General features: G+C 46.9%; 3 protein-coding genes across 3 annotated transcripts in view; 1 reads left to right on the forward strand and 2 right to left on the reverse strand.

The window, feature by feature from the left end:
- Window positions 1-1,699: 1,699 nt before the first annotated feature.
- INSL5 (insulin like 5) lies at window positions 1,700-3,486 on the forward strand (the record flags this gene model as incomplete). Its single annotated transcript, XM_082053019.1, has 2 exons — window positions 1,700-1,986; window positions 3,248-3,486. Exons 1-2 carry the CDS (start codon window positions 1,812-1,814, stop codon window positions 3,484-3,486), a joined length of 414 nt encoding a protein of 137 aa, XP_081909145.1. The 5' UTR covers window positions 1,700-1,811.
- A 93-nt stretch (window positions 3,487-3,579) lies between these two features.
- Window positions 3,580-7,395, reverse strand: DYNLT5 (dynein light chain Tctex-type family member 5). Its single transcript, XM_082053020.1, has 3 exons — window positions 7,293-7,395; window positions 7,044-7,168; window positions 3,580-5,649 (listed from the first exon to the last, which is right to left on the reverse strand). The coding sequence occupies exons 1-3, from the start codon at window positions 7,327-7,329 to the stop codon at window positions 5,446-5,448; spliced, it is 366 nt and encodes a 121-aa protein (XP_081909146.1). The 5' UTR covers window positions 7,330-7,395; the 3' UTR covers window positions 3,580-5,445.
- A 6,530-nt stretch (window positions 7,396-13,925) lies between these two features.
- The window catches only part of SGIP1 (SH3GL interacting endocytic adaptor 1), a gene marked incomplete at its 3' end in the record, with an annotated part of 46,369 nt that continues 45,585 nt past the window's right edge, over window positions 13,926-14,709 (reverse strand). Inside the window, exon 24 of the mRNA XM_082053141.1 lies at window positions 13,926-14,209. Within this exon, the coding sequence (XP_081909267.1) occupies window positions 13,926-14,209 (284 nt within the window). The remainder of the gene's footprint in view (window positions 14,210-14,709) is intronic.

The raw sequence follows: 14,709 nt of genomic DNA on the forward strand, positions 1-14,709 counted from the left end.
CAGAGACTGACTGCTCACAGAAAATAATGAACATCTCTACAGATCAGGAATTAAGACTAAGATTTGGGCTACAGCCCTGCTGTCCAAGGGGTGCAGGAGGGATGCCCAGCACAGCAGCCAGGCGATACGAAAGCTCGGCAGTGAAGTGCTCTGCCTGCCAACTGACAGAGGCAATAGCTGCCCACTCCTGAAAACGAGACGTATATTTTATAGATACAGAACACTCAGACTCTCTCATTAGCCTGACAATAAATGTCCAATATTCAAACATGACTGAAGTTAAAGATCATTTGTGATGCATTAACATTCGCTTCCTTCTGTGTTCGCACATTTTACAGTGAATGTGCAAGCTTAGGCTTGGCACAAAATTAATCTCTGTGCACTTCAAAGAAAGACACCCATTAAGGTGAATCATGTGTTAATCATTATTACAAATCTGAACAAAAGACACCATGTATTTTCCATCGACGGTCATGACTGTTTGCTTACTGGTGCTACTGGTAAAAAAACGAGCTTTCTGTCGAGGCTGTAACACACCATAATTCATCCTGCACATTGTGTAAACTAATTAACTGTAACATTATAGTGCTGGGAAACACTTGTGGTGCTAGGAGGTGCTAAAGACCTCCAAAGTTGCTCATGTATTTTGTACTTATATATGGAATTTCTGACCTCATAATTGACAAATTTTCTCCCTAAGGCATTTTATTGCAAGGATTTTTTTATACAAGTTTACAGCAACTGCAGACAACAACATCCATGGCAGCAAAACAAAACCACTAACCCCTGGTCCAGGAGCAGTCACGCTGTTCCATGCTGCTTCTGTGAACCCGTTGCTGCCTTCCAGGTGTGACCAAAAGGAAAGGACGGCCAGGACGCCAATCTGCAGCTATTCTGTGCTTTGTTTAGAGCCATCTCCCTCTCTTTTCTATGCTTTTTCGGAAAAAGACCGTGTCTGAAGGCCTCAAAGCAGAGACACGTGAGCCACGCAGCTGCAGTGGAGCCGCTCCGCTGCATCCCGGTATCTGCAGGTAAAATACCTATGGACGTTAACTCAAACAACAACATCGCTCTGTACAGTTTGTTACAAGAAGTTCCCTGTGCTCAAACACTCCACGTGCTTAGGATTGCATCCTATCACTTAGCACCCTAGCAATCACAGCAAGGCATTTGCTTGGGTGCCTCCATTTGCCACAAAAACCCCTCAGTATGTGATTTTCTCATGAGTGACTGCCTGGCACATTCCTCCGAAACATCCGCAGTTGCCAGCTTGACAAGAGAACACAGCAGGGCAACAAAGAGGCACGCAACTGCTGTCATCACTGGAAGTTGTTATCTCCCTTTTAGTTTGGGATTGCTACCACAAAAAGACTCGACGTTGCTTAAACTGTGATAAGAGGCAGGACCAGGCAATAGGCTGCAGTAGCGCAGCTGTGTGGGAAACACAGAGACAAAACCCATTATCCACAAATTATGTAGTAAACACCCTTCCATTTTTGCTGAACATACACATTAACAATACTGAGCTAAGCCCATCCCCTATAAACATGTTATACTACATGTGCTTCTATAGTAAAGCAGTTACGTAGTCTTAAGAAGTCTTTAACACCCAACCGAAATCCCAGCGCAAAAGATGGAAACAACCGATTAATTAGTTTTTAGCAAACATTAAGTCATCCTCAGAATGAGCCGTTACTCAGTGGAGCGAACGGGCCACGGGTATAAAGGGGAGGACTTCAGAACTCCCCACCAGAGCCTTGCAGATCCCTCCTGAGCTGCCGAAGCCCAGCCTAAGGCCCGCTGTCAGCAGGATGAGGAGCACAGTGCTGGCGCTGGCCTTGCTGGCTCTGCTGGCCGCAGCTCGTCAGGGCAGCGGGGAAGGAAACACCGTGAGGCTCTGCGGGAGAGACTTCGTCCGAGCCGTTGTCTTCACCTGTGGCGGCTCCCGGTGGAAAAGGGATTTGACTGATTATCACTACCTGTTGGGTAAGTACTAATTAATGCATTAGAGGCTCATCACACCCCAGCAAGGTGTGACTAAATCTGAGGGGAATGGGAAAAAACAAATGTCCTGCAGGCTGGACTTAAGGGCAGAGCTTTGCCCTTTATTTCTGTCCCCTCAATAGCTGCATCTCAAGCATGAACAGAACAGGCTTTGCTTTAAAACAGCAAGCAAAGCGGTGCAACTCCACACTTTGTTTCCTTCTAGCTTGCTTGGGTTAGCTGAGTGTGCTATTTTGCTAAATAAGTAACATTTAGATCAAGATTTTCCAAGTCAACCTGAGGAAGCCCAAGGCTATCACTGAAAATCTCTGTCACGGCATTTTAAATGTCAGAGATGAGCCCTGCTGCAGTCAATGAAAGTTTCACTGTTGTCTTCTCCTTCCTCACTAGAAACCAGAAACTTTATTAACAACTCTAATACTATAATTATAGTATGTCAAATATATACTCTGCAATTTAAATATCTTGACATGCTGTTGTATATATACCAGCACATTTTTAGATAGAAAATTCAGCAACTACATGCACTGCTAGAAATTTGTACTCTGACAGTTAAAAGAACTAGAAAAAAATAAAATAAATTAAGCAGATGACAGGAACAGAGGCTTTCTACACTTTTAATGAAGTTACATCTGCCTTTTTTGAAAATCCTACTGTAGCAGCAGCTTTAATCAGACATAAAAAGCAATGCCACCTGTAACACCCTGCCTGGGAGTTTGTTAAAGGAGAAAACCCACCATTGCTAAACTACGCGAAATAACTGCTCTACCTTCATAAACTCCACCAGGCAGCGCTCAGTTGTACTGTGGTAATATGCACATCAATTGCAAGTGTCATTTAAGTGGGAACATCCAGGAACTTTTAAATTGTGACTTAATACAGTACCTGCATTTCAGAAAAGCCACAAGCAGTTCAGGTTAATATGCTGGTCAAGCACTGCTAACATAGCAAATCACGGGTTTACCCTTCAAGGCAAATATATACTCCTACAATGAACACTTTTCAATATAAATTCACTAATTACTGTTTTTTTAAACACACAGAATGTGTACCTCGCATATCTATTTTAATACTGCCTTGGTGAAAAGCCAGTGATCCGGTAAATCTTGGTTGTTCACATCAAAAACACAGATGATAATACTTTCAGCGCCCTGGCTGCAGGCTGGTCTGTCTTTCTAGTAAAGAGAAATATTATAAATTATTCATGACTTCTAACTTTTAGCTTCTAATTCTTATGTGACAGAGAGCGAAAATCCCCTGCCTTTCTCACAAGACACCAATGGTTACGCCGACTCCTCAATGAACAGAGACCAGAGGCTGGAGACCAACAGCGAAGCAATCCAGGTCAAGCCTGAGACAGAGCGAGACTTGGACCATGCCAGGAAAATGACTGCGCTGAAAAAGCGCGACATAGCCAAGTTGCTCACCACGTCCTGCTGCAACATTGGCTGCAGCGAGAAAGACATCAGTTCCCTGTGCTAGAGCATAGCAGATGCTGACGAGGTTCAACATTACAGTTTTCATGTATTAAATAATGTATTAAAATAATCATGAGATAAACCACTTTCACTGTAGTTTTATTCTTTGGAGCACACTAAGGAGTAAAGGCTGAATATTAAATATTGTAGTACAAACAGCAGCAGTGACAGTTCAGGTTGGTTTGTCTGGATTCCACGAAGTGTTTACAGCATCTAGAATTAAACTCTTAGACAAGAATACAAATATTTTTTCCCATCTAACTACTCTCCTAGTTTCAGCTTTGCACATAAAGTGTAATAAATGAAGCAATTTATTAGATGCTTGTCTTACTTAAGAAAACCCAACGGCAGGTTTCAGCTGTGAAATGTGGGCAGCAAAAAGTCTGTTTTCAGCTCAGAATAAAGCAAAGGTGGTGCAGAAAACTCTGGGCAGTGCGTCCCATGGGGGGCCTGTCACTCAGACCTCGGGACAGCTGGGGAGCCCGAGCAGGCAGCACCAGCCCCACGCTGGGCAGGCAGAAACGTGGCTTTATTCCCTATTCCAGCTGCTTCCAGTAACATCTGCCCAAGGTCCTGCCTAGCACAGAGTTAATTTGCACCCAGGGAGACTGGACGTACACTTGGGAGCTCAGAGGGCTATGTTTCTCCTCTTATCTATGGGCAGGTATCAGCTGAGAAGCCCAACTAAAGGGTTTTTTGCTGGATTCAAGCACCTTCAGTACAGGGGCCCAGACAGATCTATATATTCGTATCACAGAGTGGTTGGGGTTGCAGGGTCATCAGAGCAGGTCGCACAGGATCACATCCAGATGGGTTTGAATGTCTCCACACCCACTCTGGACAGCCTGTTCCAGGCTCTGGCACCTTACCACAAAGTTTCTTCTCATATTCAGGTGCAACTTGCCATGTTTCAGTTTGTGCCCATTGCCCCTTGCCCTGTCATTGGGCACCACTGAACAGAGTCTAGTCCATCCTCTTGACACCCACCCTGGAGATATTTATCAGCATCAATAATATCACCTTTCAGCTTCTCTTCTCCAGGCTGAACAAACCCAGCTCTCTCAGCCTTTTCTGATGCTTCAGTCCCCTCAGAATCTCTGTAACCCCACTGGACTGTCTCCAGTAATTCCTTGTCCTTCTTGAATTGGGGAGCCCAGAACTGGACCCAGTACTCTAGATGGGGCCTCACCAGGGCAGAGTAGAGGTGCACAGTCACTCCCCTCGACATGTTGGCCACACTCTTCCTCATGCACCTGAACACGATATAATTTGAAAACGTTTTTCACTTTATTTCAAACACTATGGGACAGAGCCAGTCTTCTCCAAGCAGAACTACTGTCTCTGGGCCAACTTCTCAGCACTCGGGGCTTTTCTTGGGGCTCAGGGCCAGCCAGACCAACCCCCAGCAAGCAAAGTTCCTGTATCCCGCACTCTCTGCTGCCCTCCCGAATCTCCGGGGCTTGCAGGAAGGTTTGGAGGATCCCCCAGCGCCCCCAGGCAGGGCAGGATAACTCACAGAACCCAGCTACCGCAGCTTGACAGGACGCAGGATCTGCAGCACAGCATGTGCACAGTCAGGACCACAGGGCCTGGGACGTGCTTGACTGACTGCAAACACCATTTAATGGGGACAGTTTTAAATCTATTTTGGTTTGCTTTCCAAAAATGTGATTTCTACTTGTGGATCACACAGTGAGGGCAAATTCAGGGAGAAAAATACTACAGGGATAGCTGGTTCTGAAAGCAGGTAGAATCAGGTGCAAACCAGCATTTCACAGAGAATCACTCCCCAGAGAAAGCTCTGGGAAATACAGTTATCACATTCACCACCAAAAGGCTTAAGGTAGCCACATTTCAAAACAGGTGGAAGCTGCCTTGGTCCTTCACAACCGTTTTCAACAACAGAAACAGGAAAAGTGAGCCTGAATGTTCATTTCTCCTGCTGTTAAACTCCACTACCTCCTTATTCAAAATAGACAGCATAGACTACTGCAAGAGCAAACAGCGAAGTGTTCTTGAACACATAGGATGCAAACGTATCACTCGCAGGATCCCACAGGCACCTGCTTCCGATTTGCATGCTCTGCTCATTCAGCTGCCCAATATGTGTCACCACAACAATCTTGTACCTCGGTATCATAAGGTCTTTTACCCGAACCTTAATAACCTGCAAAAGAAAAACATGTTTAGACACAAGTGGTGAGATCTCGCTTCTGGGATAGACAAGCACACACGTTGCAGTACTGAGCCCTTGCAACAATCCTGATGACAATCTTTGAACTGCAGTGTTTGAAACATCTGCTGCAAACTCCCCCAGTCCCATGAATAGAGGCCACGTACACTACTGTGGTCGTTTCACAAGAGAACCAACACTTCTGTCTGCTAAAAACAGGCACATCTTCCTGCTGCACGACTGAAACGCAGGCACGGGTGTTAAGTAAGGAGTTACTGTATGTGAATACCTTATTCTCCTCCATATGTGCTCATAATTACCTGCTGATTACAGGGAGGGAAAGGAAAAGCGGACAGTACTGCTTTTGTAATGCTGGTGAGTTCTTCTGGGCCAAATCAGCTGCAAGACTAATGGATCAGGACAGTCTCTTCCCTACAGCAAGACTGGATTTAACCAACAAGAAGCTTGCACACACATCACTGTGCAGAATTCAGCCAATACCATAACTGGCCTATTTTGGAAAGGTCTGATACATCCTTAAAACTTATTAATGGCATTTCTGGACAGGGCAACCACAGCATGGAGTTTTTACTGAACAGTGTGTTTGGCCACTGCTGCTCGAGCAAACCTCATCATTAACCTGTATAATCCAGCACCTACCTCAGAGCAACCATTGGTGTACTTTCACGGCTTCCTCCAGCCTTTGTTTTACACTTTGTATTTGGGGATCTCCCTGCCATGACAGCCACCTCCCTGACACGTTGTTGAGGAGTGAGAATAAAATCATAGAATAGAATCACAGAATCATTTTGGTCGGAAGAGACCCTCAAGAGCATGGATTCCAACCATTACGCCACCCCTGGCACCACCCGATGTCCCTGAGAACCTCATCTCCACATCTGTTCAACCCATCCACGGATGGTGACTCCACCGCTGCCCTGGGCAGCCTGTTCCAATGCCCGACAGCCCTCTGGGGAAGAAATTGTTCCCAACATCCAACCTCAACCTCCCCTGGCGCAACTTGAGGCCGTCTCCTCTGGTCCTGGCGCTTGTTCCTTGAAAGCAGAGTCCGACCCCCCCAGGCTCCAAGCTCCTTCCAGGCAGTTCAGAGATCAGAAGGTCTCCCCTCAGCTCCTGTTCTCCAGCTGAACCCCCCAGGTCCCTCAGCCACTCCCATCACACTTGTGCTCCAGCCCCTCACCAGCTCCATTCCCTTCTCTCAACTCGCTCCAGCACCTCAAGGGCTTCCTTGTCCTGAGGGGCCCAAAACTGACCCCAGGATTCGAGGTTTGGCCTCCTCAGTGCCCAGCACAGGGACGGTCACTGCTCTGGTCCTCCTGGCCACACTGTTTCTGACATGGCCGCCCCATCCCCTAGCACAGCGGTACCTCAGCGATGTCCTTCGCCATGTCCCTGCACCGGGCCGGCTCGTACTGCTGCTCCCTCAGGCAGCTGCCCAGCACATCCCTCAGGATCTCATCCACCGCCGCCACTGGGAAGCGCTTGGGGGGACCTGAGGGGCAGGTGGTGACGTTAAACCCGCATTTCTGAGGGGAAAACCCACGGCGCTGAAGGCAGAGAATGGCGCCTCGCAGGTCTCCTCGTCCCGCCCCAAAGTGCCCAGCCCTGGGACCTACCCGAGCGGGGGTCGCCGCCGGCCGTGCTGCCGTGCATCCCCGCAGCGATGCTGATGGGAGCAGGAGGGACGGGACGAGCGGTCCCAGCGGCTGCCACCGCCTTCCGCCCCTGCCGGTCCCGCCCAGGCTGAGGCGGGGCCGCCATTTCCTCCCCCGCATCCGTGACCGCGCAGCCTCCCTGCGCCCCCAGGGAACTCTTGTGTCCTGCAGCGCCCCCCCCCCCCCCAGTTTCCGTGTGTCCTTGGAACTCCCACAGTATGTGCCCATGGACTCCACGTGTGTCAACAGGTCTCCACGTGTGTCAACAGGTCTCCACAGCCTCCATAGGTCCCCATGTGCCCCTACACTCCCCACATGTCCCCGTTGACCCCACAGCTTCCACAGGACCATGTGTGCCCTTACAGCCACCGTGAGCTCTGCAGGTGTCTCCCTACAGCCCCACATGTCCCCATAAGCCCCTGTGGGCCCCCATGGGTGTCACATGTCCCCACAGCTCCCTTATGTCCCCATGGTCTCGGAGGGTCCCTGCAACGTTCACTTGTCCTCCTGGCCCCCTTGAATTTGCACAGCTTCTATGTGGCCCCTATGCGTCTCCAGGGCCCTTTTGGGTCCCCAGAGCCTCCACAGGTCCCCACAAGTCCCCATAGCCCTCACGTGTCCCCATGGGCTCCCACATGTGCCTACAGCCCCATGTGTCCCTACAGCCCACACAGATCCCCATGACTTCTGTGGATCCCACAGGTCCTCACATGTACCTGCAGCCCCCATGTGTCCCTACAGCCCTGACATGTCCCCATGGCTTCCACGGGTCCGCTCAACCCCCTCAAGATCCCACATGTCCCCGCAGCCCTCAGGCATCCTCACAGTCCCTATGGATTCCATGTGTCCCCACATGCCCACCCCAATGTTTTGGGCCAGGGACCTGACAGCCCCGACACCTCTGCCTGGCTCCTCTGGGTGCTCCTGCACACGCAAGCAAAGCTCACTCAGAAAAAGTAGTGGTTTACAGGTTTTGTTTATTTTCAAGGAAAAAAAAAATCACATTTAAATCGCAACTGAATTGGGTATTTAATGTGATTCTTATGTATAGGATTAATAAACTTTGTTCTGACGTGGGGATTTATTTGTTGCAACATTATGCGTGGTAAATAATTGCATATTCAAGATTTTGTGAGATGGGTGACGGGGAAAATGGAGGAAAGACATTTATAAAAAACATTATTTACAAAAATGATATCCACATAGTTGTATTCTAACCTATAAGGCAAGTAACATTTAAAATATGTTGTTTCATGATTATCTTCAACAAGTCAATACAACACATTCATATTACCAGTGGTCAAATACAAAGCTTTGCTGCAATAGTCCGTGTGCAACAAACCTGTATGTCTTTTATAGTTTTTTCTCTGAGAACAGTAGGTAAGCAGCAAAGTTTTCATCACAGACTAAGCAGTACCTAGGCCATCGTAGACTAAAGGTATAATATATCTCATTGCACGTTTAGGCAAAAAAGGCCAGCCATTAATTAACTTAAATCTTAAAAATAGACCTGTGTATCTTAATCCACAAATATTTATAAACATTTTATACATGAAGGAGTTCATAAAATGATACAGGGTGATACCCTGGGAAATCCAATCAACTTCTGGGGGTTCCTCTGGGCTCAGAGGTGTCTCAGAGAGGTTCTTCTGCACCTTCCACCCACCAGCCCGTGGCCGCAGAACCAGAGGACCAAACCTCAGCCTGGCTTGACTCCTCTCTCAGACCACAACTAACATCTCCATACGGTTTATGCCGTCAAAGCAACTGTGTGATTTCACCAATTTTAGAGCGTTTTGGAGGGGAAAACCCCTCCTGCGTGGATTTTGAACCCAACAGCAGGACAGCACATCCGCAGTGATTCCCACTGTGTCTTAGAAGAGAGAGATTTCTAAAGGAGGAATAAAATATTCTGAATGCCTCGCTAACACCTGTTGTGTTTCATCCCGTACTGCTTGGCCTGTAGTGAAGTCCTGCTTGTGTGCAAACCTTTGAAGAGCATCACCACATTAACTTTTCTGACTTTCAGGAAAAATTGTCAGCAGTGTTATCTGCAGTCACTCCTAAAGTGGTAGCGGAGGTCACACAGGGGGCGGACAGGTATTTCTGCAAATCTTTTTCTAGCCTTGCAATGAAACAAAAATTAAAACGCTGACGATCATAAAAACTCCCCAGCACCACGAGAATTACTTTCCTTGGGAAACTGTGAGAAAAAGAAGAAGAAAAGAAGAATTCTGGCTATGAATTGAAATATTTGAGACAGTAATTTCTTACCAGGAAAGTACAATGTGATTGTTATATATTTGGGGCTATCATTTTAAAAAAGAAAAAAGAAAAAAAGCTGAATGAAGCAGGATTCTTCTGTGAGGCAGAACTGCACCGGTGCCGAAGGAGATGGGGAACTGAGGGTGAGGTCCAAACATTTTTAGTAAAAGATGTTTGACTTTCTCTTAGGTCATTTAAAAATATGACACCTTTTCATTGCAGCCCAGCCATCTAAAAATGCTTTTGCTGCAAGAAGTGATGTGGTGAATCTTTATGTGATGCTCATGCTGCAGGAGCTGGGTGGGAATAGAGTTTGGACAGTGGCCTTACAGCAAAAATAAGCAGCAGCTTGATAAGAGGGGAGTGATATTTAGCAATAAATGCAAGCACCAAATGAAAAGCTTATTATTTGGTAATATTTCATACTACTGAGCAATTTAATAGATATTAAGAAACATTGTTAAAGTGGAAAATTGGTCTGAAACATCTCCTGTGAGGAGCACTGTAAGCTGGCTGATAATCGTCAATATTTGCAACAAACAGAAGATGAAAGTTGCAAATGAAAAGGCTTCCTGCTGCCGAAATCTAAAGACACAAATTTGCACATGTTCATGAGGAAAAACACTTCCAGTCCATCAGTGGGCACTGGGCTGCTGGTGGCTACTGGGGGACCCAAGGAAAATCCCTCTGGGGAGATGTGGCTGAGGACATGTCCACCCAAGTCTCCAAGCCAAAGCCTTTCTGTGCATGCATCACACCTATTTATTTATTTTTATTTAGCCTTTTTTTTTGGCTCAGAGAACCAGCTCAGAGTGCTGCTGAGTTAAGGGGTGCGGTGCTGGAGGGCTGAGCCCCACTTTTCAACCTCAGCCTGACTTGAGAAAAGACCCTCAGGACCACATGCCCAGCAAGATACGCTTGGCTCTAGGGATGCAGGTGACTCACAGGCAACCAAATCACTGCTTTTTCAACTCCCCACTGATGTAGCTGCTCTCTGCTAGCGGGCAGGGAGGCCCAAACAGATGCATTCCCTGAAAATGCACATTTTTTCCTGCCTAAAAGCGGAGATGAAGACTGCAGAGCTCGAGCCCCCGGAATGCAACAGGGCAGTGCATCCCCCCTGCCCTCTCCAAAGGGCTTTCACTGCTACTATGGAAGTTTAAATTGGGGATAATCATCCCTATATATGCCCCTTTTCAAGTCTGCTACATCCCAAGCTGCTGCTCATAATATTTTTTTGGCTGACACCTTCTCAAAGCCAGGTGGAAAGAAGACCAGGTTCCTGCATGTCAGGCTTAGAAAATCACCTGGTCTATTCCCCCTCCACACACGGGGTAATGCTGGGGTGCCACGCTCGTACCGCACACAGGAAGACAAAAATCTAACAAAATAAGCATCCCTGGGGCACTTGGCTGCTCTGCCCTCTGCTCAAACACCGGCAGGGCAGGAAAACTCAAGCATGGACACAGAACAGTGTCTCCTTGCAAGGGCCATGCAGGGAGGAAAATCAGAGACGTGCAGTTTGACACTGCTGAGCAAACACCCCGTGAACTGAAACACTATGCAAAAAAATTGCCAAAAGCAGTATGCAAAACACCTGTGCCAAAACCGCTGGGAAAAACCAAGTGTTTGGGCTGGGAATAGCTGTTTTGTGTCACCTGGTGGTGGCTGGAAGGGGATGGTGTCCCCGTGGGGCTGCCAGCACACCAAAGTGGGGTGCAATTCACACCAGAAAAGGTGCAGGACTCATCTCTCTACCCAGGCCACAGGGGCTGCATTACAGCACCCCCACGCACCCAGAAAATGTGACGTGGGTTTTGTGACAGCACAAACAGGACAAGCTTGCGAGCCTTGGGTTATGGAAGTTTTTGTTTAAAAAGCATTTAAAAAAACAGTGCTAATGTAAACACCTTGTTTTTCAAATGAGATATAAACTAAAATATCTATGTTCTGGTAATATTTACATTATAAAATCCTTAATTTCAGGACTATGGCATAGATCACTTTCCAAAGCATGAGTTTATAACAATTGTATACAGCATGAACCAATTATGCAAAAACTGATTCTTAAATTTTGCTTTATATTCCTATGTCAGAAAGGGGTAAGTTACACAGTTTATACATAATTCCATTTCAGGCGAAAAATTATTAATAGAGTTGAACACTCCCTCCAGGAGTTCTGGCAAGTGTCTTTTCAAAAACTGTGAAGATGTATGAAGTTGCGTAACTTAATTGTGCTTTCACCTCTGTGTTGACACCTCCTATAAGCACAGACACAACTCAGGCAGCCTATCACACATACCTCAGTCTGGGAGTCACCTCAGAACTGAAATATCTCCAGATTTCTTTGTTTTCTTTTAAGGTGGGCACAGATTACTGTTTTCTTACGTCAGTCCAAACTGCTCTGTGAGCAAGCACATCCCAACACGCACAAAGTTTTCCAGCACAAATGCACACGCCCTATCCTGGCAGCATTTGTGACTGTAAAATTAGCACTATTTGTCATCTCACACATTTCTAAAGTCGCCAGCACCCCATTTAGTGGATGCTCCTATGCTGCTCTTTGCATCTGAACACCAGCTGCAAATAATTTTGAAAGAATCCCCATTTTTTTCCCCACGTCAACAAATTGTCCCTTTGAAACCAGCTCTCCACCCTGGCAGCTGCCACACCATGAACATGTAGGGGCTTTCAAAAATAGGAAAAAAAAAACTCAGACCAATCAACCAAAATAAAAAATAACAGAAAAAGCAAGCAAAGGAACATAGAAATACAACCCAAAATCTAGATACTGCTCAGGAAAACGTATCCTTAAAAATAGCAATAACTTTTCTGGACAGTGTGTAAGGTCAGAGTAACTACCCAACCTCTTTGCCTGCTTATCTCCTTGTCTACATGTCTGCAAAATGTAAAGACATGGGGCAAAGAGAAGCACTGATCACCTACATACGCACTGCTGGGACTCCTGACGGGTCATCTGTGGCCCTAAGAGAACACGGGCATGTTCACGGAGGTTTCTGGTAATGGAAATTTGATGTAAATACTCTTTGTAGAAGTGACATTTTTTTCCACATTTTGCTGGGAGACTGTACGAGGAACCTCCACATTTACAGCAATATTTTTCTGGAGTTAAACCAGCTAAACCTGAAGATAGAGATTTTTATTCGTCACTGTGAGACATACTAAGGACTGAAGAAAAAGTAAATCAGCCTGTCATTTTTACTCTCTTTTTATGAGGCACCCCCTTCATAACAGCTATCGTATTGTATTTAAATCGTATATATTGACAAAATGTAATCTACCTCTGTAAGCATTGTGCCATTCAACAGTACTACTATTAAATTTATATACCACAGTTTAAATTACATCCATTTCATGAATGGTAAAATGCTAAAACTCAAGTGTCTAACGGCCAAAATACAGCCTTACTGGAATGAGTACAATTTACAAATACAATAATTACATTTTAAAACCATTAACAATGTTACATCTAGAAGTAGATACTGTAGGACTGGTCAAGACGGTGTTTTCCAAGGAAAAAAATGCTGAAAGTTGTCATCACTTCCAACAGAAATGTCCCGAGTGCAGGATTTAGTTCATTTTCCTTAAACTGTAATTAAAACCCGTTCCACGCACAGCAGTCCTTGGGTGTTTTCCGTATTATTTTCCATAGACTTGCATAAGCTCCCGTCAGTTATCGGCCAAGTATTTACCTAAAAATGGGATCAGAAATCAGCTGCGGGGAGGGAGCAGCCCCGGTTCCTGGGGATGGGCACCCACCACCACCAGCCCCATACACATGGCCACGCTGGCGCCATGGAAAAATCATCACCGAATCATGAAATCATTGAATCCCAGGTTGGAAGGGACCTCAAGGATCACCTGGTCCAACCTTTCTTGGCACAAGCCCAGTCTAGACAAGCTGGCCCAGTGCCCTGTCCAGCTGAATCTGAAAACTGTCCAATGTTGGGGAATCTTCCCTGGGGAGTTTGTTCCAGTGGCTGATTGTTCTCATAATAAAAAAATTCACCTGTGTCCAATTGGAATCTCCCCAGGAGTAACTTGTACCCATTACCCCTCGTCTTTTCTTGGGACTCCTTGCAGAAAAGGAGTCTCTACCTTCTTTGTAGCCACTCTAAATGCTGGGACATGGTAACAAGGTCTCCCCTGAGCTGCCTTTTCTCTAAGCTTTGGAGATCCCCAGACCTTGCCTTTCACACAGGACCCGTCAGCAGAAAAGAGCCCATTAAATTCAAGGCTCTGGTAAGGATTTATTTCATGCGAGGGAGCTTTTGCCCCTCTGCTGCCAGCCAACCCTGTCACACCATGCTATGGTGGCTTGTACAGCCAACAAATACACAGCAAGGGCAGTCCAGATGTGCTGCACAGCTGGAGGGGGCCGCTGAGGACACTGCCATCCCAAGAGCAGCCACCAGCAAGGTACCTACCTGCCGCAAACCTCTTCTTGATGAGGGAGAAGCGGTACCCAGCGCCAACAAGCTCGATGTCACAGCTGGAGAGTGTGGTCCCCTCACTGGTGAACTGCACAGCCAGGGGGGCTGGGGTGCTGGGCCCCTCTGACAGCTGGAACCGGGCCAGCAGAGACCCCACACCTGCGATTTAAAAATCCCACATGAGACCCTTTTACAAGCCCAGAGAGGCACATCTCACATCCCAGGACCAGATTTGCCGGCAAAGCCGAGGAGATGCCCAACGTGCTGCAAGTGAAGCCCACGGCCATGGCTGTACCTGAGCCAGCAGCACACCCAGGGGCAACAGAGCCAAACCCCCTCACCCTCCCAGCAGATGTTTACTTTTCAGACACCCCAGCGATACGGGGCAGCTGAGGTGCGTGGGTGCCATGTGGGAGGCTGCGGTTCCCCAACAGGGATGTGACATGGAGCCTCAGCCTTCAAAAATGGAGAGGGTCAGTGGAGCAAAGGACTCGGCAAACAACCATGCCCAAACTCGATGTGTTAATACCCTTCCGTGACACCAAAGCAGTTGGCAAAAGCCTGCCAGTCCCTGCTTTTCAAAGCTTTGGTCCCAGCTTTAAATAGCATCTTCCCTTAGCAAGTGCCGGCAGAAACCTGCACGTCTGGACTTGTGTGCA

This window comes from Streptopelia decaocto (assembly GCF_964273445.1).
Source record: "Streptopelia decaocto genome assembly, chromosome: 5".
NCBI lineage: Eukaryota > Metazoa > Chordata > Aves > Columbiformes > Columbidae > Streptopelia > Streptopelia decaocto.